The 25,000-nt window shown below is 50.0% G+C and overlaps 1 protein-coding gene across 1 annotated transcript; it reads left to right on the top strand.

Annotated features, from left to right (window-relative positions):
- Positions 1 to 921: 921 nt before the first annotated feature.
- On the top strand, positions 922 to 23,535 carry FADS6 (fatty acid desaturase 6). Its single transcript, XM_014839758.3, has 7 exons — positions 922 to 1,254; positions 1,872 to 2,038; positions 18,360 to 18,540; positions 19,167 to 19,354; positions 20,454 to 20,633; positions 21,249 to 21,401; positions 22,827 to 23,535. The coding sequence occupies exons 1-6, from the start codon at positions 1,092 to 1,094 to the stop codon at positions 21,396 to 21,398; spliced, it is 1,029 nt and encodes a 342-aa protein (XP_014695244.3). The 5' UTR covers positions 922 to 1,091; the 3' UTR covers positions 21,399 to 21,401; positions 22,827 to 23,535.
- The last annotated feature ends 1,465 nt before the right edge of the window (positions 23,536 to 25,000 follow it).

Below are 25,000 nucleotides of genomic sequence, written 5' to 3'. Positions count from 1 at the left end.
TAAAGAGACTTAAATGTGAGACCAGGGGGAAAGTAAAACAAAACAGAAAAAGAAGAAAGGACCCTCAAGAACCGAGAGGAGAGTTTGCCGAGCACAGTGGATTGTGCTTGGAGGGCCAAGGTCAGCCTCCAGCAGCACTGGGTCTGGGTCTGGGCAGATGGGTAGGGCCAGGACAGGTGTGGCTCCCAAGTCTCGGGGGGCTGTTTGCTGTGGCCCCGGTTTGGGCCCTGGGTGCACACCTGGGCACCCTTGAGTGAGAGGAATTGCAGAGCAATCCCACCCAGAATGGTGGCCTCTGGATGTGTTTTCTTTGTAGCTGTCCCTTCTCACCCCAAAAATCACTGGGCTGGAGAGACAACTCTCCATGGGTTACTGGCCAAAGCCAGACTCATAGGGGACCCCCACTCCCCCATCCGCCTGAGTCAGGCGAGTCTTTGAACTGTCTGCCCCAAGAATTTAAAAATGTTTACGTGCTGAGCACTGCTCCAGGTACTGAAGATACAGCTTGAGCAAAAGGGGCAAGGGGAGGCCCTGTGGGCACCAGTCTGCCGGCAGAGATAGGGAACAGACGTCCTCCTGTCATGTGCGGGGGCGCCTGCTAAGTGCTAAGAAAAACACTCAGGCTATGCAGTGAAAATGCTACAACAAACCCGAGCTGGGTGCGGGGGCAGGGAGAACGCGAGGGAGTTATTTGGGGTCAGGAGGTCAGGGACGGCCGTCGTGCGTCTCCTCTGGTCTCCACGCGGCTCCCCTGCCCTGTCCTCTCTACCCAGGGGCTATTCTCGCTCAGAGGTCGCCTCCCCACCCCGGGCATCTGTCCAAAACTCCTGCGGGTGATTCTGGTCCCAACTGCCAGGAGGGTGCCCCCAGTCCGGGCCGGGTCGCCAAGGGCGCGCTGCAGGAGGCGCTCGGATGCCCAGCACGCACGAACCGTGACACCCGGGACCGCGTGTCCCCAGCCGAGCGCGTGACTCCGCCCCGGCCCGCCCCCGCCCGCGCCTGGCGCCCCGCGCCTCGCCCGGCGCCGCAGACGCTCTGCGGGTTCCCCGAGTCCCCCGAGTCTTCCCAGGCCCCTGGCCGACGCGGAGGCCATGGAGCCGGCGCGCGACGCGCCCCTCGAGAGCGGCGGGGCCGAGGCGCTGCTGGGCGAGCTGGAGGCGCTGGTCCGGGACGTGGTGAGGGCGAGCTCGTGGTGGGAGCGCCACGGCGTGGACTGCGCCATCCTCGCGCTCAGCCTTTTCGCCTTGCCGGCCGGTGAGGAGCACGGGGACAGGGCGACAGCGAACAGGGCTGGGGTTGGTGGTGTCGCGGGGTAGGGTGATGGAGAGGGCTGGGGGAGACGGCTTGTGCCCAGAACCTCGGACAGAGGGTTATACCCCAAACCTGAAAGTCTAGTTGGGGTGCTCTGCCCTCTGTCCCCAGAGGATGGGGCACTGGAGGAGGCATGAAGGGCAGTGGAGGGGAAAGTTGAGAGGAGTCAGGGGCGTGATGACCTGGGGGGCGGGGAGGTTCCTTGGGGGACACCAGGATGGAGTGAGGAGGGAGGGGGAGAGTTTCCCCTGGACTCCTCTAGATCTATACCCCCACCATGTGGCAGGCCTGTCGCTGCCCTGGCTGGGCTGTATAATAAAACTCTCGGAGTCTCCTTGGAGAGTCACTGGGGCTCTGTTTTGGCCCAAATACTGGAGAGAGAGCTAACCTGTCCCTGTCGGGCCATAGTGAGACCTGCCTCATGGTGCCTGTGGCAGCCGGCGGGGCCAGCACACTTCAGCCTGGGCTCCCAGGGGTGGGGGCTGAGGTGTCTGGGCCCAGATCTCCAAGAACTGGAGAAACACCCTGCCCACCCCTACCTCCACTCTCCCTCCGTGCAGGGTTCCTGTGCCTGCGCTCTGAGAATGTCCTGGTCTTTGCCCTGGGTGTTACCATCCTGGGTGTGTGCCACTACACGCTCACTGTCAAGGGCAGCCACCTGGCCATTCACGGTGCCCTCACCGAGTCGAAACGCTGGAGCAAGATCTGGGCGCTTTTCTTTGTGGAGGTGAGCCTGGGAGGGGGCGGGGGTGGCTGTGGTACCCTGTGGGCAACCACATTGTTCTGGGCGAGCATGCAGGTCTGTCTGTACAGCTGTGTGTGCCCACATGGGCAGAGAGCTACAGCAGTTGGTCTGTGGGTCCAAGTGTGCAGCGTGCACCACAGTGTGTGTGTGTGTGTGTGAGTGTGCACGTCCCCAAGCCCTTGGGAGGGTGCTTGCACTGGGGGGCAGAGAACCGTGTGAGGAATGCACGAGTGTTTACTTAGGATAGTGCACTTGGCCTGGGCACTCCTGTTTTCCCTGGGGGTGTCCTCTCGCCTCTCTGCAGCACTGGGCCAAGTGATGATATAGCTTCCTCCTCCCGCCAGGACACCTGTGGTGGCAGGTCCTGGTATGTGATTGTCCTGGCTGCAGCCTTTGGGGCCTCCTGGTTTTGCCATTAGGGTTTATAATGTGAGCCACAGACAGAGGGGAGGAGGAGCAGGGGCCTGGTATCGCAGGGTCCCAGCTCCAGAACATGCCCCCCCATGCCTGGCGATGGCTGAGCCGTCCTGAGAGGCCCCCTGCTCCTCCAGATCTGCTCCAGGAAGGACCCTTCTCTCCTGACCTTTGACCCCCCATCCACTCCCTCCCTATCCTGCCTCAGCTTCTTGCCCACGGGCAAGGCCAGGAAGGCAGAGGTTTCTGGCCAGATTGTCCTTCTTTCTGGACTTGTCTCAGGCTTCTCCAGTTCCTCTGTGGATCTGCCCCCTCCCTCCCTTCCAGATGGACCCTCACCTGGCCACCCAGGTCCCTTATGAACAAATACGAGAGCTGGTACCAGAAACAGTCCTTTTCTGCCAGGGCCTGGCTACGGTAACTAATTAAGTCAATTATTAACTTTTTATAAAGTTATGTAATTTTTATAAAACTTTATATAACTATACACACACACGTATGACATTGTGTAAAATTATACCATATCAGCTGAATGGGAGGAGACATTTCTTGCCTAGCGTTCTCCTTTTCCTCCTTTTTTCCCTTCCCTTCCTCTTGCACCTGCACACATTTCTAAAGAGCAGAGGACAAGAGGAACCAACAGTTTCCTGATCCCCAGAGTCCATTTCAAGACACTTCCCTTCCCAGGGACCTCTGGGCACTGGTCCCAGCCAGGCTCTGAGGCAGTGGCCAGACCCTGGAGCTGGGGTCAGGTGTCCCCCAAGTTGGTAAGCACAGGCAGGGGAGCAACTGGGCAGTGCTGTGTGGTCAGGGGTAGGATTAGCTGTTTCAATTTTTCAGAGCTGAACTGAGAGCCCGGAGCCTGGGGCAGCAGAGGAGGAGCAGGTGTGGTGGATGTGGGAGTGCCAGCCTGCAGGGCATTTGACACACAGGGATGGCCCGGCGGTTCTCAGGCTTTGGCATGCAGCTGAATGACCTGGCTTGCTGGAGGAGAGGCCCCGGCTGCTAGAGTTAGCAGGTTCCCCAGGGGAATCTGACACCCAGCAAAGTTTGAGAAGCCCCTGGCCTAGACTGCCTGGGGAACGCAGTCCCTATCGTGGGTGCTGAGTGATGGCAGGGAGCCGAGGACGCCTTCACGGAGAAGCCTTCCCAGGTTCCCCAGCTGGAGAGCTCTACCAGGACCACAGCGCAGAGAGGAGGCAGTGGCGGCGTGCTGTGGTGGCGGCGTGCTGTGATGCCGGCTGGCGTGCTGCAGTCAGCTCCAGGGCGGGTCACACTGATTTGTCACTCAGGCACTGGCTAAGCTGTGTGGGAGGCCTCCTGCTTTTCCGCCCCACAAGGTGTGGCTCTGGCCACCTCTGGGGAGGGTCCAGTTCCCAGTGTGGAGGAGGGGATGGCTCAGTCTCCTCAGCCCACTGGCATGGAGTCCTTGGTCTTGTCAGCCAGGCAGGGGACAGTGTTCGGGCACAGCCTTTGGACACACTGGTTGCCTGACCTTGGGCAAGTTACTTAATTCAGCATCTAAGTGTTAGCTTCTCCTAATGAATGGGAATAATAACATTACGTTCCTCCTGAAGCCAGAGTGAGGATTAGATGAGGCAGCGTCGATCTGAATTTAGGGCCTGGGCCGGACTCTTGGATGCTCACCAAGTCTTAGTGTCCCTTTTTCTCTCTGGAAGGAACCTGCCGTCAGCTGCAAGGAAAGGGATAGCGGTTTTTCTCGTTTGTTTTTAAGGGAAAGGTTGACAGCGTTGTGTGTTGGTGTGTGTATGTGTGCGTGTGTTGAGGGAGCTGTTTGCTGTGACCCTGGTGCACCCACCTGTTCTCGGCATGGCACAAAGGACAAGCTCTGGCTGCCCAGGATCTCAGCGGACGGCCGGGGACCTCCCTGGATCCCTGCCTCTCCACTTCTGCCACGTCCTGATGTCCTCCCTCTTTGATCTTCCTTTTGTTGGGTGCCTGTGCTCTTCCCAAACCTTGACCCTCAGGAGACACTGTCTCTACAGAATGACCTAGTCCTCTAGTCTGCAGCCTCAGGTGTCAGCTGAGTATCATTGGCTTTCCTGGGGCGCCTGGTGGTTGCTGGGTTTGTCTCAGGGTCTGCTGGCTTGAGCTGAGGGTGGGACAAGGACTCCCCCGCTCTGACCCGTTGGATCTGGGGGCTGGGGGGGCAGGATGGAGGGGGCGGCTGATGCTCCAGGTTGTTCTTGTTTCTCGGCTAAAGGATCAAAAATCATACACACCTCCCCACACTAGCATGAACTTCCCTCTGAAGACCCATCTCCAGTCCACAAGAGAACGTTCCATTTCTCCTACTGATGTATCTCTGGCCCTTTCCCCAGCCCACTGTAGCCCCGGCCTTCCCCTGCGAGGCCACCCACGCCTCCCTGTCCTGGGTTATGTCACCGGGACTGCCAGTTACATTCTTGGGGACTGCCAGTGAAGGGCCACAGGAGGGTGGGGTGCAGGGCCACCATGATTTAAGTACCGAAGCTTGGGGAGGATTAACTCCTGAAATCAGAGGACTTTAGGACTCTCTTGCATGTCACAATCAAGATGCTCCCCGAGTGGGCGGGGACAGGCTGTGCCACTTGCTAAGCGCTTTATTGTGTCTCTACTTTAAACCCTCCTCCTGGAGTCGGCTTTGGGCTACGGGGGGCGGGGCGGGGGGGGGGGGGCGGGCGGGGAGTCACAGCTGGTCCTCAGGGAGCACAGGCTGGCTCTGCCCCAGGGAAGGGAGTGTCACACAGGGCAATGTGGTCACCTTCTCTCCAGTTCCGTGTGGTGGTGGAGACAGAACCGAGAACCCTCAGCCTGTTCACAATTCTCGAATGTTCTTTTCCCACGAGTTCAGTGTGACCATTATCCTCTGGGCCGTCTCTCTGATCTTCTCTTTGTCCCCACCCGAACCCCGAGGGGTGTTAGTCTGATTTTTTTATTTTAAAAATTTATTTTAAAAATATGATTTTTTATTTAAAAGAATTTATTTAGAGGGCTCAGGTCTGCAGTACAAAATATACTTTTGTAAAAAAATTTTCAGTTTTGAAATAATTAAAGATTCACAGGATGTTGCAAAAATATGACAGAGAGGTCAGGTGTAGTCTTCACCTAGTTTGTTCCAATAGATACATATTTGCAGAACCAGGAAATTGACGTTAGTATAGTGTGTGTGTGTGTGTGTGTGTGTGTGTGTAACCACATTCACCCTGAGCCAATCTTCCTCAGAAAACATAAAAAGTCCTGATTATACTAGTTAACCCTTCTTGAGTGCTGACTGTGTACTTTACATGAATCATCTCATTTAACATTCACACCTCCCTGTGAGGTTGAAGCTATTATTAAACCCACTTTGCAGATGAGGAAACACTGCTCTGGGAGGTTAATCACTTGCCCAAGGCCGCTCAGCTGGCGCATGGTGCAGCCTGGGCTCAAGGCACGCAGAATGTGGCTGGCGCACCAACGAGGTGGGGTGGAGGCTATGAGAGCACAGAGAGGAGAGCACGGCAGGGACACTGGCAATGTCTGCAGATATTTTTGACTCTCACACTGGGTGTGTGTGCGTGCGTGTGTGTGTATTACTGGCGTCTAGTGAGTAGAGGCCAGGGATGCTGCTAAACATCTTACAGGACAGTCCTCATACAGAGCATGACCCAGCCCCAAAGGTCAGTGGAGCCGAGGCTGAGAACTCTTGGGCAGAGTGTCCAGAGGTGACGCTGCCAGGCCAGAAGCAGGAAGTTGGTTTCAGACGGAGCAGAAGTACAGACAAAAGCATATGTAGAGGAAACAGCACAGTGCATGAGGGACCCACAGAAATCTGGGCTCACTAGAATCTAATGGGGACCCTGGAGAAAGGGGAGCAGGGAGGCCCATGTGCCATCAGAGGAGCTGGGAGGTTCCCAAGGACAGGGCCTCAAAGGGGAGAGAATCTTGTGAGAGCTCCTCGAAGGGCTCAGCCCGGCCCGCATCCCGCCCGCTCCCATCAGGACGAGGCACCGGGGCTCCTCTGGCTTCGGCTCCTCTCTCATCCAGAGGTGCTAACACATCACCCTTTGCCCACAGAGCCTGCCCGAGAGGCTGCCTGGTCCCTGAGGACTCACACTCAGGGCCTTGTATTCTCACTGAGCAGGGCTGCCAGATGGAGCAAATAAAAATACAGGACGCCCAGTAAAGTTGGAACTTCAGATAAACAATGAACGCAGGCAATATTCGGCATGTACTTCTACAAAAAATGACTGGCTGTTTATCTGAAATTTGAATTTATTTGGGTGTCATACTTTATCTGACAAACCTATTGTTGCGGCCCGTGGAGTCCTAGAGGCCCCCACCACTCTGAAGCCAGCCATGAAGGGGCTGCTCAGCCCCTGGGAATCAGTGAGAGAGTCTGGAGGGAGGAATGGGAGCTGGGCAGACTCCAGCCCAGAGTCCCTCTTGCCCGAGGGATGCTGCCCCTGGGACCACCCACAGTTCCTCCTACTCATCCTGTCTAGGCCTGCAGGCCTGGAGAATACAAGGATCCTGGGCCCATCCCTGGAGTGGCCCCACCGTGCCCGGCCCTGAGCTGGAAACCTGACTGTTGCCCATGATCCTTCTTACTCCTCCCACTCCTCATCCTCCCCCCACATCCTGCCTCCTGCATCCCTGCCCTTCCAGTCCTAAGCATCTCTCAGCTTGCCCATACCAACAGCCTCTGGCCCTTTACCTGCCTCGTCTTGCCCATCCCCTTCAAATCCAGTAAGGTGACCTGTTTAAAACCCAACTTTGACTGCATCTTAATTTTATAATGATGTTTTTTAATCCTGCAAAGTATTGTTTGTTTAAAAAATAAAATAAAAGGACAATATTGGAGGATGTGTAAGAGGTTGAGAGCTGCCCTTACTTCCTAGGAGGAGAATGGGGCAGCCAAGGGATGGAGTAGGAAGAAGACTTGTTTCTATGCAATTTTTGAATTCTGAGTTATCTCAACATATTACTGGTAAAAAATAAAATTCAACTTTTTTTTTTTTAGGAAAATTGGCCCTGAGCTAACTAACATCTGTGCCAATCTTCCTCCATGTTGTATGTAGGATGCTGTGACAGCATGGCTTGGTGGCAGTGTGTAGGTCTGTGCCTGGGATCCGAACCCCCGAACCCTGGGCTGCCAAAGCAGAGCACACAAACTTAACTGCTGTGCCACTGGGCTGACCCCTCAACTGAGTAAATTTTAAGATCAAATTGGCTTTATCAAATGACTCATGAATCAGGCAGCATCTCATCTAGCAAGCAGAGAGATACTCCAGGGAGTTATGCAAAATGGAAGACTTTGATAGAAAGGAGGGTGGGGCAAGGAAGTCATTAGCAGAGGAAAAATGAAAGATCATTGGAAGGAAGTAAGAGTTCAGGGTGATGATGGCTTCCCATTGGCTGAGCTGTGGCATTTTCCATTGTCTGGGCTTGTTGCTGGGCCAGAAGAAAATCTTCCTTCCTCCTGCTGGGGTATTAAAGTAGAGACAACTTCCTGTTGGAGGTGCGAGTTACTGTCTCTTCCTGTTGAGTGTAACTGAGCACAAGTCGTAAGGTATGAGTGTTCCCTCTCCAGGCCTTCTTGACTCCAATTTTAGTTGAGGTTTCCTTTGCTAATTTTCACATTTTTCCCTTTTGATCAAGATCTTTTTCTGAAAGCATTACTGATCAAGAGTCAGGTTTTCTGAATTCAGTAGCCTTTGTCCCTTGATGGCAGGAAGGACCTTTCCTGGTTGTTGTGTCCCTTGTCAGAGGGAAAGTGCATGGATGGGAAACCACTTAAGGCCGCATTTGAGTAACAAGAATGGGTAGTAGGGAGAACTCTCAGGTGTTTCTCACCTGTAGTCTATATTTTGTCAAGGTCATTAGTGTTGGAGATCATCTCGAAGTGGCGAACCAGCGTCACCTTGTTAGGACGTCATTTTTAGGGACTGCTGCATTTACTCATTTAAGCCAGGGGGTTAGTCAGGTTTTTAGCACATGTGGGAAGAGAATCTCCTAGCCTGAAATAAAAAGTCATTCTAAATGCCTTGCAAAGATAGGTGCTGCTAGTGAGATCTAGGGAGTGGGGGGAAATCTGAGCTCGAGAATTATGGATAGATTGAAATCTTTGATGACAGTTCCAGCAATCTGAAACGTTACCCTCCTAACAATGGCCTGGGAGATATGGATGATGGCGTTATCTTTCCAGGTCAACGCCAGAGTGAAGGAAAGGAAAAGAAGAAAAGGTTTCATGTTTAGTTAAAGTATGAAGTTTTGATCCGTCGTCTTGGGTGAAAGCAGTCTACATCAGTGTCAGCTACTTCTCTTCCTTGTCAATTTGGTTCGGAGGTCTCCAGCATCTGTACGGGACCAGATGTCAGGTGGAGACTTCTTTAGCTGTAAGATATGTATCCAAGGCTCAATGCCTTCTAGTTCTGCAGCAGTGTGAGTGGTCAACAGTACTTGGTAAGTTCCCTTCCCGTGGGGCCCAAGGCTGTCTTCTTCTGGTGATGTCTCCAGAACCTAGTCACCAGAGTCCAGACTGTGACTAACAGGATCCTTTGAACTGGGATCTGGGAAAGGTTCTTTAACGTGTTGATGATAGGCTTGAGCACAAGACATTAAAGACTTCCAGTAGCTGGTCCTACTAGCATGAGACAATAAGGAATCGGCATAAGGTTGTCTACCAATAGACATTGGTCTGCTGGTGACTGTCTCATGTGGAGTGAGTTTATGTTTCCTGAAAGGGGCTCTGTGAACAGTTAGCAAGACCAAAGGCAATGCCAAAGGCAAGGGAACCCAGTAGTTTCAGTAAGTTTAGAAATTACAAGTTTGAGGATCCCATTAGTTCTCTCAACCTTGCCTGTTGCTTGAGGCTGATAGGTACAGTGATCGTTCCAACAAGTTTGCAAGCCTTTTGTTAAGGCTCACATAATTTGCCCAGTGAAGTGGATGCCTCGATCACTGGAGATTATGGAAGGTATACCCTAAGTGGGAAACACATTCTCTAACAGTTTCTTTGCCACCATGAGGGTATCCGCCTTGTGATGAGAAGGCTTCAATCCATCCAGAAAACATACATACAATTACAAGAACATATTGATAACCCATGATAGGTGGCAGTTGAATGAAGTCTGGATGCAGGTATTCAAAGGGTCCGGAGCGGGAAGGTTTGAGGTCTCTGGGGACAAAAATCGTTTTTCCAGGATTATGGACCTGACAGGTCAGACGTGGCTGGTAGACTGTTTTTGCCGTTTTTGTAGAAGTCTCCCCACCAATGTTGATCCATAAATTGAGTCATCTTAAAGGCACTGTGGTGGGGGAAGGAATGCAAAAATGGAAACTGAAAAATGGGGTTTGCTGGGGAGCCAGGAAGAACCAAGTTGCTGTCTTTGGTTTCCCACAGCCCCTACTGTTTGTTTAATTTACAGTTATTGTTTACCCATCTTAATTTCTCTGATTCGGGAGCAGACCACTGACATTTTACAAGGATACCAGGATGGCAAAAGTCTAGCAATGAGGGCTCATTTTTTGCAGAAGCAGGATGGACTTCATCCAGATTTGCCAAAATCTTTATAGATTCTGTTCCTGCTGCCTTTACATAAAAATGAGCTAGGGCATTTTCCTATTCTAAGCTTCAGTCCTTTTAGTGTGAGCCTCAATTTTGATGACAGACAACATTTTAAGAGAATAACAAGAATTATGACTAATAACATTATACGAGGACATATCAAAATTTTAGGATTTTGATGTAATTTTTAGAACACATATTAAAAACATTCACCCAGGCAACTTAACGTAAGAAGGTTTATCAACACTTGTTTGACAATACTTCTCATGTAATTTAACATAACAACTAAACCTAATTAGTTTAATATCTCCCTTTTTATTAGGAGGGAGAACAAATCCTTTGGAATGTTCCAGGGGTCCTCTGGAAAACCTCAAAGTTAGTTTGTGGTCAAAAGACTTCATTTTTGGAATTTGATTTTCAGAAGCTTGTCAAATATGTATGTATATGTTTTAAAACATTTGCCTAAATAAGATCACAGATCATCATGAAACTTAATTATCTATTTAACCAAAGTGATGATAAAAGATTTCAAAGGCAAATACAGAAATTATTTTGATAAAACACAAAATCTTTGTTTTCTAGGCAGCTTAGTTAAAAAAAAAAAAAAACCTTTTACAGTCTCTTATCAGGAGCAAATCAGTAGTCCAAGAAAACTCTGTTCTTTTAGCAGATGAAGGAAAATTAAGGTTTAGTTTTACATAAGTGCACGATTGATATTAAAACCTATTTCCAAAACTCTTATAATAACGATCCAATTTCTAACCAACTTGACTAGACAAGGTAAAATTCTCTTTCTCTCTTCCCGATTTTCTATTTAATTCATCCTTCATAACCAAAAGTTCTAGTTTAGGCAAAATTACTTCTCATTTCCCTTAACAAAAATGCAGCTCCATACCTCATATCTTTTCTTAACCAAAAACACATCCCACTTTCCTTGAATACAGAGCTGTTTCCCTTATTATTTCTAGTAGCTTTAATTACATATATTAATTAGAATTCTTAACCCTTAGAAGCCTTAATTTCTAGTGAAAACTAAGAAGTAAGCAATTGTGAACTGTCTTTTATATTAACATTCTGTGGCTTGGCAAGTTTTATAAATAACTTTTGTAATTTTTAGAAACATGCTTTTCTCAAAGTAAATCTCTCAGCGTGGCACAAAACATGTTTACTAATAGACCCAAATATCTCAAGTTCCCCTGTAATAAAGAGCAAAAAGTAGATAATTCTATGTTCAGTAATTAATGTTTCTGTGTTTTATCCTTTTTGGAAATGATCTATCTATTCAATGAATTTCCATCGTTTAATTTTACAAAACTTTAAAGTTTCAAGTTACCAAAAAGATTTGGGAAACCATTTTTAAGTGCACATACCATAACATGTGATTATTGCTAAAAAGTTCACCTAAAAACATTTTATCCTACTTATATCTATTTAGTTGAATAGTTCTTAACGATTAGGTTTGTATCACCCATGAAAACTTCATGAGACGTTAGACAAAGTCAATTATAATCCCAAGCTATTTTTCCTCCTGACAAATTTTGTGACACACATATCATGAACTTATTTGACCCTTGGTGAACTTAGTTAGAATAAAAGTATTAAACTTCATGCTGATAACTCCAAAGATAGGTCTATTTTAATTAAACCAACAAACTTCAATTAGCTTTTATTTGTTAAAGATTAATCCTAGATCACGTGAACTTGAAAAGCATTTGGGTTAGTTTCTATATTTCTGAGTTTTAGAATAGCCAATCCTTACAAGTGCTTGACCTTCAATGCAATTAAATAGAGTTCTTTTACAAATTAATTTTGGCAGTCCCATCTGGAGGTGGAAAAATATCACATATCTATGAGATACACATATATAGACATACGTAGACAAACAGAGACCTTTTAGTTACTAATATTTGTGGAGTAAACACTAAAGATTTTACATTTGCCCAATTTCTAAATATTTCCTCCTCTTTCTTTTTTCTTCTGGTGAGAACCATTTGCATTTGAAAGAATGACTCTTAGGTCTGGAGAAGATCACAGAGGCACAGAGAAAAGTATTCAAGTTCTCTCCTCCAGGATAGTGTTTTGGGGGCATATTTGCCTATTATGAGAGGTCTAGGGTAATTACCATTTTTAAGTGCAGGACAATTCTATTTCTAATGTCCTGATCTTTTATAATAGCTACAAGCATTTTGAGATAAATAGGGAATTTTGGGGTTGGCGAAAAGGACAGGTGAACTCTGAACCACTCTCTAGAGCCATACCTTTGGCCCTGCAAATATTTGCAAGACAAAGACCGTTGTTTCCAGTTCCCCGAAGCACTGGATTGTGGCCTCAATAATAAAGACGCTGACCTGCCCTTCCAATTACATTTACTCCAATTTGCTTCTTTCCCTCTGGGGACACACTTTATGGGAGGAGGCCTCAGAAAAGCAATTCCTGTCTGGCTCGGAATATCAGCTTCCAGTTTGGCCAAAGTTTTGATATTAAAAAGTTATTAAAAGCTTTCAAATAGCTTGTCAGGTTTCAGCTGGGACAAACAGTAAATATTTCTGGCAGTAGTGAACAACCCCATTAATTTCAATTTTAGTTTTCCCTTGGCTGTTTAAGGGAATAACATAGCAGTTTTCAAAACAAAAAAATCCCTCAGTTTCATCAGCTCATTTAAGATGATGTTGAAGAATTTGCATAGGGCCTTCAAGGACAATCTCCTTTCCAGTTTCCCAGTTGATTACAAGTGAGACGTCGATTTCTGGACCAGGGCCTTGATAAGGGACCCTTAGGAGGGTGAAACGGGGAAGGCCTAGGTGTTTCTTTTTTTTTTTTCTGCTTTATCTCCCCAAATCCCCCCTGCTGCATAGTTGTATATCTTAGTTGCAGGTGCTTCTAGTTGTGGCATATGGGACGCTGCCTCAACATGGCCTGATGAGTGGTGCCACGTCCGCGCCCAGGATCCGAACCAGCGAAACCCCGGGCTGCTGCAGTGGAGCACGCAAACTTAACCACTCGGCCACGGGGCCGGCCCCTAGGTGTTGTTTTAGATACCTTTTGTTTTTAATTTTTCATTAGTTTTTTGCAACGAATCTTTCAGAGAAGGTATTTTGGAATCTTGAAGGCTTTTGGAAGCTTCTACATACCGTTTAAAAATAAGTATCCCATTGTGTTTGTTCAACCTGGGATCCCTTGTTCTCAAATGCGTTTTTTTAAATGAACGATTTTGTCTAATTGGAATATTCCCCATAGTGGCCACTGTAATTCCAGATTGGTTTTAGTAAAATCCTGCCATCTTTTTAGACGCCTGCAACTTCTGGGACTATAGTTGTTACCACGCAAAGGGCATGATCTGCTTGCTGCGAGACGGAAGTCAGTCGTCAAGAGGCAAGATGGTGGCAGAGAAAGGGCATTTTATTAGAGCTTGCTAGCAAGAGGGAAGATCGCTGACTAATGTCCAAAAGAACCATCTTAAGAGGGGAACAGAGTCTTGAAGCAGTTATATCGGCTGGTGGGTTATACAGGAGGTTAGGCATGTTGACCCAGGAGTTGCCACACCAGATCTTTCAGTTTTCACTGATGATGGCTATCAGCATAGACTCTCTGTTTGGGGGTCATCACATCCCTAAGAGCTCAAAAGAACGAAGTTATCCTCTTATTGCAGCTGGGAGGTATATGCACCAGCAGGGGGTCATAAGATCTACAGAGCAGGTGGATCTCCTGGAGGGTACAAATCCAGCTGGGTTAGTTAGTCAGAGGTCATTCAAAGTTACAATATGGTGTCTTTTCTACAATATGGCCTCCCTTATGTCAACTTTGTGTTGAGCCAGTTTCATAGTTGTTAAACATAAAATAAGGAGGTATGTTGGAAGTTGGCATGCTCGACTCTATATAAGGGGTCTTCTGTCTTTTAGCTAGGCTTTTGAGTTTCCTGGAGCCACACTAATAATCTGGGGAGCAGGTTCTCCAGTGAACCTGCAGGTTACAAAGAATGGGGACTGTGGACTGATTCCAAACAAATGGGGAACTGCAGCTGCCACCAACAGTTCCCAAAGTGGAGTCTGGGAATCTAGGGTCAAAACCAAAGGGCTGGGGGGGCTGGCCCCGTGGCCGAGTGGTTAAGTTCGCGCGCTCTGCTGCAAGCGGCCCAGTGTTTCGTTGGTTCGAATCCTGGGCGTGGACATGGCACTGCTCATCGAGCCACGCTGAGGCAGCGTCCCACATGCCACAACTAGAAGGACCCACAAGGAAGAATATACAACTATGTACTGGGGGGCTTTGGGGAGAAAAAGGAAAAAATAAAATCTTTTAAAAAAAAATAAAAAAAACCCCAAAGGGCTGGGGTTTCTTTTTGCCTTCTGAGATACCCACTTGGCCATAGCCTTTATCTACACAAAACAAGATAAACATGTCCACCTTACTGTATTCGTAGTAACCAAGAGATATTACTGCATCCTGGCCACAAGAAGGTCCTGTGTTCACCACCACCAGTTCCCATGGAACCTTGGACTGGAGAAAGGATTGGACCAGCAAACCCCAAGGACTGGGGACTGAGGACTGATTTCAAACAAAGTGGAGAACTGCAGCTAAACGGTCAGAAGGCCCGATGTGGAATCCAGGGACCGAGCTAAGGGCTGGGGTTTTCCATCTGTGGAATTGTGGTCTTGGATCTAGGCAGAACCATCGGCCAGCCCAGTTGACTCTGGGCAGAATCCTCCACCAGCTTAATTGGGCTCTAGAAAGAATTCTCTACCAGCTCAAGCTGACCTGCCCTGTTAAGGAAAGCCAATTAGATTGAGAGCTCGAACACAAAAAAGAGTGGAGCTCAGCTGAAAGGAACTCACCAACAGCCCTCAGAAACAGTGAGAAAGACGGTGAACTCAAAAGGGTTCATGGGGGCCACAGCTGTTTCTCGTTGTCCCTGAATCCTGTCGGAAGTTTGCTTTGGTCACACTGCTGCCACCAATCTGTTAAAAAACAAAATTCAGCTGAGTCTGAAGATCTAATTGGCTTTATGAAATGATTTATGAATTGGAAAGCATCTCATCCAGCAAGCAGAGAGATGCTGCAAGGAGTTACGCAAAATATGAGGCTTTTATAGAAAGGAGGTGGGGGGCAAAGAAGTCATTAGCAAAGGAAAAATGAAAGGTTATTGGAAGAAAGTAAGAGTTCAGGGTGATAACAGTTTCTCATTGGCTGAGCTGCAGCATTTTCCATTGGCTGGGCTTGTTGCTGGGCAAGAAGAAAATCTTCCTTCCTCCCTCTGGAGTCATAAAGCAGCAATACCTTCCTGTTGGAGATGCAGGGACCGGGCTCTTGCTGTTTGGGGTAATTGGTGAGTGGTAGGATGGGAGAGCTCCCTCTACAGGCCTTCGTGGTGATTATTTTAGTTGAGGTTTCCTTTATTAATTTTCTCATTACCTATTCAAAAAATAAATTATTTTTAAAAACTACCAACTTAGACAACTACCATTGGCCACTGGCAGAGGTCTGAGGATGCTTAAGTGAGCAAACAATTAAATGAAAGAATAAAGGAACAAATGAGAGATTTGGGGCCCCCAATGAGAGATGTTGAGGAATTATACTGACATCCTCCCCTTGCACATGCTGGCCACTTGCAGAGCCTGAGTGCTGCTAAGAGATTGGGGCTCTTAAGTCTTCCTGAGGGGTACAGAGTATGGCGATATCAAGAGGCAGCACCAACCTTGAGCTTCTGGAACTTTCTCTGGGTCTGGATGTGGGATCCTTTTGGGTGAGACCTTTACATAATCTTTTACAGCAGGACAGTCCGTCCTCCAACTACCTCCACAGCCTTGTGGCCATTCTCCACTGCCCTTTGATTGATGAGTGCGCATGCACATTGAGAAATGCTGCAGTCTGTGCTGTCGTCCCCTTCTAGCCCAAATCCACCCCTTTCTCTCCCTCTCTGGAAAGAACATCTGGATGGCAGTGAGAATTCCAGTGTTATAGAAATAGGGTCAAATCTGGGGCTGGCCCCATGGCCGAGTGGTTAAGTTCACGCGCTCCGCTGCAGGCGGCCCAGTGTTTCGTTGGTTCGAATCCTGGGCATGGACATGGCACTGCTCATCAAACCACGCTGAGGCAGCATCCCACATGCCACAACTAGAAGGACCCACAAGGAAGAATATACAACTATGTACTGGGGGGCTTTGGGGAGAAAAAGGAAAAAAATAAAATCTTTAAAAAAAAATAGGGTCAAATCTGTTCTTATTCACATAAAAAGGCAAATCATACACAGACTCTGCAAGTGTGTGCTGAGTCACAAATCACGCGTTACGTACTGCAGGGTAGCTTGTCTCCCTGCAGCCTCGCATCTGGCACTTGGCTGAGAACCTGACTGAAAACCCCACTAGGGCCCTGAGGGTCAAGTTCTTACCATGCTCACTCTGGCTCGGTCTCCTGGCATCGCTCCTCCAAGTGTCGTTAGCTGCTGGTCTTCAAGGTGATGTGGAGCTTGTGCCAGAAGGAAAATGAACTTTGTCACTAAGCAGACTGCTGCATTCAGCTGACACTTGATGAAAGAAGCAAGGCAGATAAGATGGGCCCTTGGAGCAGAAGTGCATGGAAGGAGCAGTTAAAAACAGTTGCTTCTTCCAGTTCCATGGGGCAGCACCGTGAGGTTCAAAACACACCCTTGCAGGGCTTGGGCAGAGGCAGGCGAGCCCCTGAGGATGTCCCAACAGACCCCAGCTGTGCCCCCTTGTACCCGCTGCCGAAAGTTTCTGTCTCAACTTGAACCAACCACGTGGCCCCAGTGGTGCATCCTCTTGAGCAGGCAGAGCCTCTGGAGACCAGCAGGCCTGGAAGAGACATCACTTTAGTTGACACATTAACTGCCCACCCTCTGCAGCCTCCCCCAGGTTCTGTTCCTCTGTGATGTTACAAAAACAGAGAGCAAAACCTGACCCTCTGCGTGTTACAGCGTCCAAGAGCAAAGCGCCTCGTCCTGTTTTCGTGGACTCCACAGCAATGCTGTCCTTGAATTAGCATTTATCTTCCTGCCCTCTGCCTTCCGAGGGGCCGTGCAGTACTGGTTTGACTTATCTTCCTGTGTCTGTTGTAAAACTGCAGTTATGACGTCACTAAGTGTCCTCCTCAGTGTCCTTTAGATAGAGCCTCTGGCTACATTTTGGCTTCGTTTCGTTCCAAGGGGGAACGTCTCTGCAGACACGGTGTGAAGACAATGTTGTTCCTTATCTTTCTTCTTCTGCTTTTACTTCAGCTGCCCAAACCCAGTGCCTGGGTTCATGCCCCGTTGCAGTAAGTGGCTCATCTCAGCGGTCTGACGGCTTATCTTGCTTGGAATCTGGGTTCAAATCCCACTTCTGCCATCTACTTAGCTGAGTGACCTGGGGTGGTCATGTGACCTCTCTCTATCTCAGCTTCTGCTTCTGTCACCTGTGAATAATAACGAATAATATCACTACTGACACCCTGCGCTTGGAAGATGGACAGATCCTGTCTGTAAATTGCAGAACACTGAGCACTCAACGAAGGGTGTTCTCTTGTCTTTGCTCAGCTCAGTGATTGACATTGGGAAACCCTTCACGTTCTCCTGGAAACAGGCAGGCAGCATCTTCAGTAAAATTAGCAAAATCTTCTGGCCTGGATAAAATATGGGAAGAGGCTGATAGCTGCATGTTCATTTGCATAATCTGCATAAGAAAAACCTTAGTGTTTCTTTTGCATTCAGAATGTCTGTTCTTCTTGGAGTCAGAGAGTTGCTGTTGCTCTGAGCAGCTTCAGAGAATCCCACGGAAGGCGCATGCCAGAGAAGACACCCCTAGGGAGAATTAACTCGGCCGCCACCAAGGCACCCTCACCCTGGGTGCCACCCTCATGGACAGTTCAGGAGATGGCTTCCCTTTGCCCCCAGACCTCTCCCGCACCTCTCCTCTTGCGGCTGTGGGCTCAGAATGCAAAGTAGTGTTATGAAGGTACAGATGTTTTCAAGATAATCATGCACAAAATAATTGCAGTAGGATGCCAGGAGCTTCCCCTGCCGCGTGTCCACTTCTCTGACAGCCTTCTTGGGCTTGCAGGCCTGCCTGGGTTGTCAGCGGCAGCGTGGCAATCGTGGGGTGTCGCCTCCACCTGCAAATGCTTTTCATAGCCATGCCAAGTGGATGCAGTTGTTTTGAGTGGCTGCTGCTTTGTGGTCCTGGATACCTGGGAGTTGATGATCAAGGCTGCTTAGCTGGGAGTGTGAGGCAGGAAGGCCCTGGAAATGCAGCATCTGGGGAGGGTGGAGTGTTCTTGAGGCTCCCAAAGGTCCTGCTTTGCTCAGCTCTGCCTGATGGCCCTGGTGCCCTTTCTGCTTCTTTCCTCCAGGTATGCACGGCCTTCACTGCAGAGTACGGCAGGTACGGACACGTCAAGATGCACCACGGCTACACCAACGTGCTGGGCCTGGGGGACTCCAGCACATGGAGGCTGCCTTTCCTCAACCGCTATGTCTACATGTTCCTTGCTCCTTTCTTGATCCCCATCATAACCCCACTGGTGGCTGTTGGTGAGTATGCCAGGGCTGGGCCCTGCAAAGATCTGGTCCCCTCTTCCTTCCTTCCCCTCCTGGCTCCGTGGAGGCTGCTTGTGGAGGAAGCTAGGAGACTTGAGTGAAATCTGGACAGAAAGTTTCTGGGACAGGCAGGCAGGGTGGAGAGAGCCTTGGACCTGCGGCCAAGTTTGGCTTTGCCACTTACTGGCTGGTGACCTCAGGCAGTAAGTAAAGTAAGTAGAACTTAACCTCTCTGAGTCTCAGGTTCTTACCTGCTCCTCAAGGGTGGCGTGAAAGCATTATGAGGTCACCGATGTAAAAACACTTTGTAAATGCCTCGTACTGTGTTGCGTGTTATAATTTTTAATATTATGGGAGCAATATACAGTGGAAGCAGCAGGGGCTAGGGGGCCCTCAGTTCAAGCCCCAAGCCACCACTCACTATCAGAGTGACCTTGGTCAAGTTGCTTAACACTCCATTTCCTCCTCCATCACATGGGTGAGCCGACTTTTCAGGGCTGTGTGTGGGTCAACTGAACACACCTGGGTCACCCTGTTTACACCACTGAGCCACGAGGAGCCAGCTCTGTTGGATCTGAGCCTTGTGCATCCCTCCCTCCGTTTCTTGCTCCTTCTGGCAGAGCGGCTGAGAAAGGTGGAGCTCAGGGCGGCTCTGCGGACGTTTGGCCTGATTTTGCTGGGCCTTTATTCTCACTACTGGCTGCTCCTGAACGTGTCTGGCTTCAAGAGCCCTGGCTCGGCCCTGGCCTGCATGCTCCTCACCAGATCCCTGCTGGCCCACCCTTACCTCCATGTCAACATCTTTCAGGTGAGGCCTCCCTGACCCTGGGTGCTGCGGGGTATGGGGAACATTCTCCAGGTGCCTGACCACAGGCTGGACTCAAGGTTCTGGGGAGAGAGAGGACACCTGTGTGGGAGGGAGGCTCACCTCCCGTCCAGGCCTCTGCTCTTCTCTGCGGGCCATCACAGAGAGTTTTGGTCTCAGGTAAGGAATTTGCTTCTCTTCAGTGCTGGTTGCCATTCATGCATGGATCAGAGGTTTATTAAGAACCTTATATGCATAGGGCACTTGAGCAAGCCCTGTGGGGACACAAGTGATTAGGACCCCAGCTCTTTCCCTCAAGGTGCTCACTGTGATAAGCCCAAGTGAAGTGAGGCAAGGGCCATCACAGGGGGCCCGGCATATGCTGTGAGGTGGCGCGTGGAGGGGCTGGGGATGGGAGGCCTTCATGGGAGGCCAGGGGCTCGGCCCCCAGTTCCAGGGCTGTTTCTGCAGGGATGGACCTCTCCGTGCTCCCCTGACCAGTGGAGACCCGGATTAGAGCATGCTGTCTGTCACCATCCCAGTGCTCCCCACAAAAGCCCTCAATGACTTAGTCCCATAATCGTGTCCCATCTGCACGTCCTGCTAGAACAGAAGCTCTCGTTCACTTCGGCATCCCTTCGACCTAGGCCAGTGCCTGGCAGAGGAGGCATTCCTATACACCTGTTGAATGAAAAAATACATGAGGATGCGCGAACTTGATCTTGAATGATGAGCAGGATTTTGATTGGTGAAAAGAGAGCAGAGAAGGGTCGCTTCAGGATGAAGCAAGGGCATGGTGACATGAGAGCAAGCAGTGAGCAGTCACAGACTTTAGAGTACCCAGGGATGTGAGGGGTGCCCAGGCAAGCCCCTTATTGTACAGATGGAGAGAGAGGCCCAGAGATGGGCGAGACTGAACTCAGGACACAGGCGGGAGAACCCCAGCCTCCTCATGCCTCTACCAGGTCGCCCCAGAGTCGGGTGAGAAGGGCAGAAGAACCCACTGGGTCCCCAAGTGCTAGGTGAGGATGCCTGGGGCAGGGTGAGGAGGGGCAAGGTCCCCCGGCCCAGCCCCAGGGTGTGACTCCTGTGTCTGTTACAGCACATCGGGCTGCCCATGTTCTCCCAGGACAAGAAGCCCCGAAGGATTCACATGATGAGCCTGGGCGTGCTTAACCTGCCCCGGCTGCCCGTGCTGGACTGGGCGTTCGGCCACTCCATCATCAGCTGCCACGTGGAGCACCACCTCTTCCCCCAGCTCTCCGACAACATGTGCCTGAAGGTAGATGAGGTCGGGCTGGAGCAGCTGGGATGCAGGAACTATGTGAGGGCAGAGGGGGAGTGACCTTCAGGGTTCTCTGACCAACTGGCCTGGTCAGAGGTACCCAGGGAGGGCAGCACAGTGTACAAGCAGCAGGTGGTGGGGTGGGGGGAGTGTTTCTGATCAGAGACACCTGGGTTTCTTCCTAGCTGTGCATCAAGTTGTCCTAGCTGTGCACAAGTTAACTGAATGTCTCTGAGCTTCAGCTTTCTCATCTGTAAAATGGGAGTGAGCAGGGCTTACGCTGGCAGGCTCTGAGGATGAAAATGAAGAGATGGATGGGAAATGTTGGGCACGCAGGAGGTGCTCGGTAAAGGGTGCCATGACTTGTGCCCCCGTGTGCCAAGGAGGACTGTCACACAGTCGGGAGCCCTGGGGAAGGATGGTGGCGAGACGGCCCCCCTTTCCCTTGCCTGCTGGGAGTGGGGAGGCAGGAATTCTCCAAGCCCCTCCCCTCCTCAGAGCGTCATGGAACAAGGCAGACAGGAGCTGGGGCTGCGAAGAGGAAGGGCCCACGGGGGTGGGCCTGCCGCAGTCCTGGCTCAGCAGCTCCTCCTCCCACCCATCTTCTGGCAGGTGAAGCCGGTGGTGTCCCAGTTCCTCCATGAGAAGCAGCTGCCCTACAACGAGGACTCCTACCTGGCTCGCTTCTGGCTGTTTCTCAGTCGCTACGAGGAGCTCATGGTGCAGGCCCCTCCCATCACTGAGCTGGTGGGGCTGCAATGAAGGGTGGGCCGGCACAATCACCCTGCTCCCCCTCCTAGGCCCAACCCTGGCTCTCCCGCTTCTGCTGGCCATCTCTGAGGCCGGGAGGGCTCGGGCCCTTCCACAGTGGGTGTGGCTCAGTTGCTGGTGGTGGACCATGGAGGTGCTGGGCGGGCAGTATGGCAGGGAGCTCATGCCGGGGGGCTGGGCTCACCTGTCCTGCTTGCTTTTCTGGGTTTCAAGGGATATCTGGAGGAAAGGAATAAAGGTGGCGAGGCATTCTGGTCAGTCTGGACCTTGGACAACTTCATCTCAGGACTAAACAGCTGGATTCCTTCCCCCGCTCTGTCTGAGCCTTGATAGGGCTAAGGGACAAGGGTGACAGGGGTGCAGAGAGGCCCTGTGCAGGGGGCAGGCTAGGAGGAGGTGCCGAGAGAGAAGGGTCAGCCCCTTGCTGAGGGCCTCCCTGGCGCCAGGAGAGCCCCACACCTGGTTGGCCATTGCTTCTTCCTGTGCCCTTTGAGGCTCTGGCCCCTAAGGAGCCCTCTCCCCAGGGACCACGGTGAGAGGTTACTTTTGGCAGAACTCCCTAGTTTTTCAGCCGGAGAAGCCTGTGCCAGACACTGGCTCGGCAGCTCCCAAGAGTCACAGCATCAGAGAGATCAGAGTGTGTGTGTCTCGTGGGGAGAGCACTCCAGGGGAACTAAGGGGAGAAAGGGTGTAAATAGCTTTGAGCATGGCCTTGGCTAGCTCTAGAAAATCTACTTTGTTCCATGATGTCTAGAAGGGGTAGACATGGAAGCAGTATCAATTGAGAGAGAGAAAAATTACTGGGAGGGTAGCTGAGATGGGAGGGGTTTATGGGAACGGGTCTGGAGGACAGATGGTCTTAAAGAGGAGAGGAAGGACGGCGGGTGCAGATACAAGAGCTGGAAGTCAAGGGCTGGGCTGGGCTGGGAAATGATGGTCTGGGGACTAGGCTGAGAAAGGATGGTCTGTAGCCTGGGAGTAAGGTAGGAATATAAGGGAACTACTCATGTCAGCCAGAGGAAGAGGTCAAGGTGCTGGGGGACACCACTGAGTCAGCCTAAAGTGGGCAGACTTGAGAGAACGCTGGCAGTTGCCCTGCTTGGGGGCTGGATGAGAGGGTGCAGGGAAGGGCCCAGCTGGAGGCTGAGGGAGGGACAAAGGAGGCCAGAGCAGTTAGTTTCAAACAGGGTTTTGCACCTTGGCACTATGACATTTAGGCTGGATAATTGTCGGGGTCTGTCCTGGGCATTGTAGCATGTTTAGCAGCATCCCAGCTTCTACCCACTAGGTGCCAGGAGCCCAAGTTGTGACAATCAAAAATGTCTGCAGATAATGCCAAGTGTCCCCTGGGAGGCAAAATCATCTCTGGTTGAGAACACGCAAGTCATGTTCTGAGCGCATAATTGCCTTGTTTTTCAGTGAAGTCCTTGGGCAAGGTGAAGGGCATGCTGACCCTGATGATGGGGAGCCTAAATGCCAACAAATGGGATGGCCGGAGGGGTCAGATGGCAGGTGACACCTTTCTTTAAGCCCGGTCCTGTTGGAGAACCCATCTCTGGTGTGGTCTTAGGTGGCTCTGCTGGGTAGCTGTCATTTGCCCCTCGAGATCCATTCCCCACTCTTCTCCACCCCGCCTTCCTCTACTGAAGACCACAGCTCCTGTCAGGCGTCCTCTCCTACAGCTCCAGCTCTCACTAGTTCCCAAACAGCTCCCTCCTTTTGCTCCTTCAGGGCTTGGGGTGGTAGTGGCTTCCAGCTGTTGCTAGCCCAGGGGTGCTTCACTATTCCCTTAATCCTGCTCATATCTCTATACAAAGTTCCTTCATTAAATTCTCTGCAATCAGCCCTTCTGAGTGTGCCATCTGTTTCCTGCTGGGAGGCTGACTGAGAGAGCAGAGTTTTGGATCCAGACAGCCCTCTTGGAACCAGGCAGGCTTGGCAGCCTCCCCAGCCTACTGCTTTGCTATATGTTATTGCTGCTCTTTCGAAATGCATTAGCAGCTCAAAAATGGCCTTAAGGTCTGGGAGTGTGATTAATCAAACTGCTGATTCTCCATATGAAAAATGCAATGTCAGAAAAGGCCCCATTGCACAGTCCTGGATAATGATTAAAACCATCCTAATAGATAACCAGTGACTCATTGTTATTGATTTGGGCCTGAGTGGGGAATGAGCAGCAGCTGGAGGCCCTGGTACCAGACTTGGAGGTACCACAAACACACGGGAACAAGTCACTTGATTGCTTTGAGGCTGGATTTTCTGTTACTCTGAGTATGTGGGCTGGGAGTGCATGGGCCTTGAGAGGTGAGGGAGGTGACAGAAGTGAATGAAGTCCTTCTAGGGCTCGGCATAAACCTAAGGTCTGATTTACAGAGGCCTATGAGAGGTGACAATTTTGATGATGATGATAGCTAACGTTTATTCAGAACTTATGGTTCATACTTTTACCTACGCCATCTGATTTTAAATTTCTACAACAAGTTTGTACTATTTTTTCCTCACATTATGTATGGTGAAGATAAGCTTTGGAGAGATTAAATTTCTCAATGTCATATAGCTAGCAAGTGGCAGAAGAAGGATTCAAATCCACTGTGTCTGACTCCGGAATTCCCTGGTCTTAACCACCAGACGTAATGCCTCTGGATGAGGAGCCCTATAGGGCTTTCTAGGGTGTCTGATCCTGAATCTCCTTCTCTTCCTCCTATGTGAAAGGATAATAAATGATTTGACCATTAACACAAGCTCTTTATGAACATCCGTCATGCTCTGGGCACTGTGTGAAGCTCTGGGAATGAGACTGGGCCCTAGCCTCCTGGAGCTTACTGTCTAGTGCAGGAGTTGGCAAACTTTTTCTGTAAAGGGCCAGAGAGTAAATATTTTGGGCTTTGTGGACCATATGTTTTCTGTCACAACTACTCAAGTGTGCCATCAAAGGGTGAAAACAGCCAGAGACAATATACAAAGATATGAGCACGGCTGTGTTCCAACAAAACTTGTTTTAATTGTATGGGATTATCACGTCACAAAATATTATTTACCATTTTTAAAAAACCATTTAAGAATGTAAAAACCATGAGCTTGCAGGTTGTACAAAAACAGGTGGTGGGCAGGATTTGGCCTGCAAGCCATAGTTCGCCTACTCTTGGTCTAGTGGGACAGGCACAAAGCACAATGACTTACTAGAAATCAGGACAGAAGAAGGGAGGGGAAGTGACTAGAGGGGGCACAAGGGGTTCCTGGAGTGCTGGCCATTTTTTGTTTCGTGATCTGGGTCATGGTTACATCTTGTGATAATGCATCAAACAGTACACTTATGATTTGTGTACTTTTCTGTTTATTATACTTTAATAAAAACAGATAAAAAATAAGGCAGTGTAATAAGTAATGATGGGGTAGAATGGCGGGGGGGGGACAGGGGGGCCCTAATCTAGCTTGGGAGAGGATGGGTTAGGGAAGCCTTGTTCAAGGAAGTGTTTGTTTGACAAGAGGGCCCTTGGAGGAAAAGGAAGCTGAAGCTGGCATTAGGCTCTTAGGTCTGACATGACCACAGATCCTGTCATTTAAAAATATCTTTCGTTCATCATGGATTTTTC

Source organism: Equus asinus, chromosome 13, assembly GCF_041296235.1.
Source record: "Equus asinus isolate D_3611 breed Donkey chromosome 13, EquAss-T2T_v2, whole genome shotgun sequence".
Taxonomy (NCBI): domain Eukaryota; kingdom Metazoa; phylum Chordata; class Mammalia; order Perissodactyla; family Equidae; genus Equus; species Equus asinus.
This window is presented reverse-complemented; position numbering and strand designations above follow the sequence as displayed.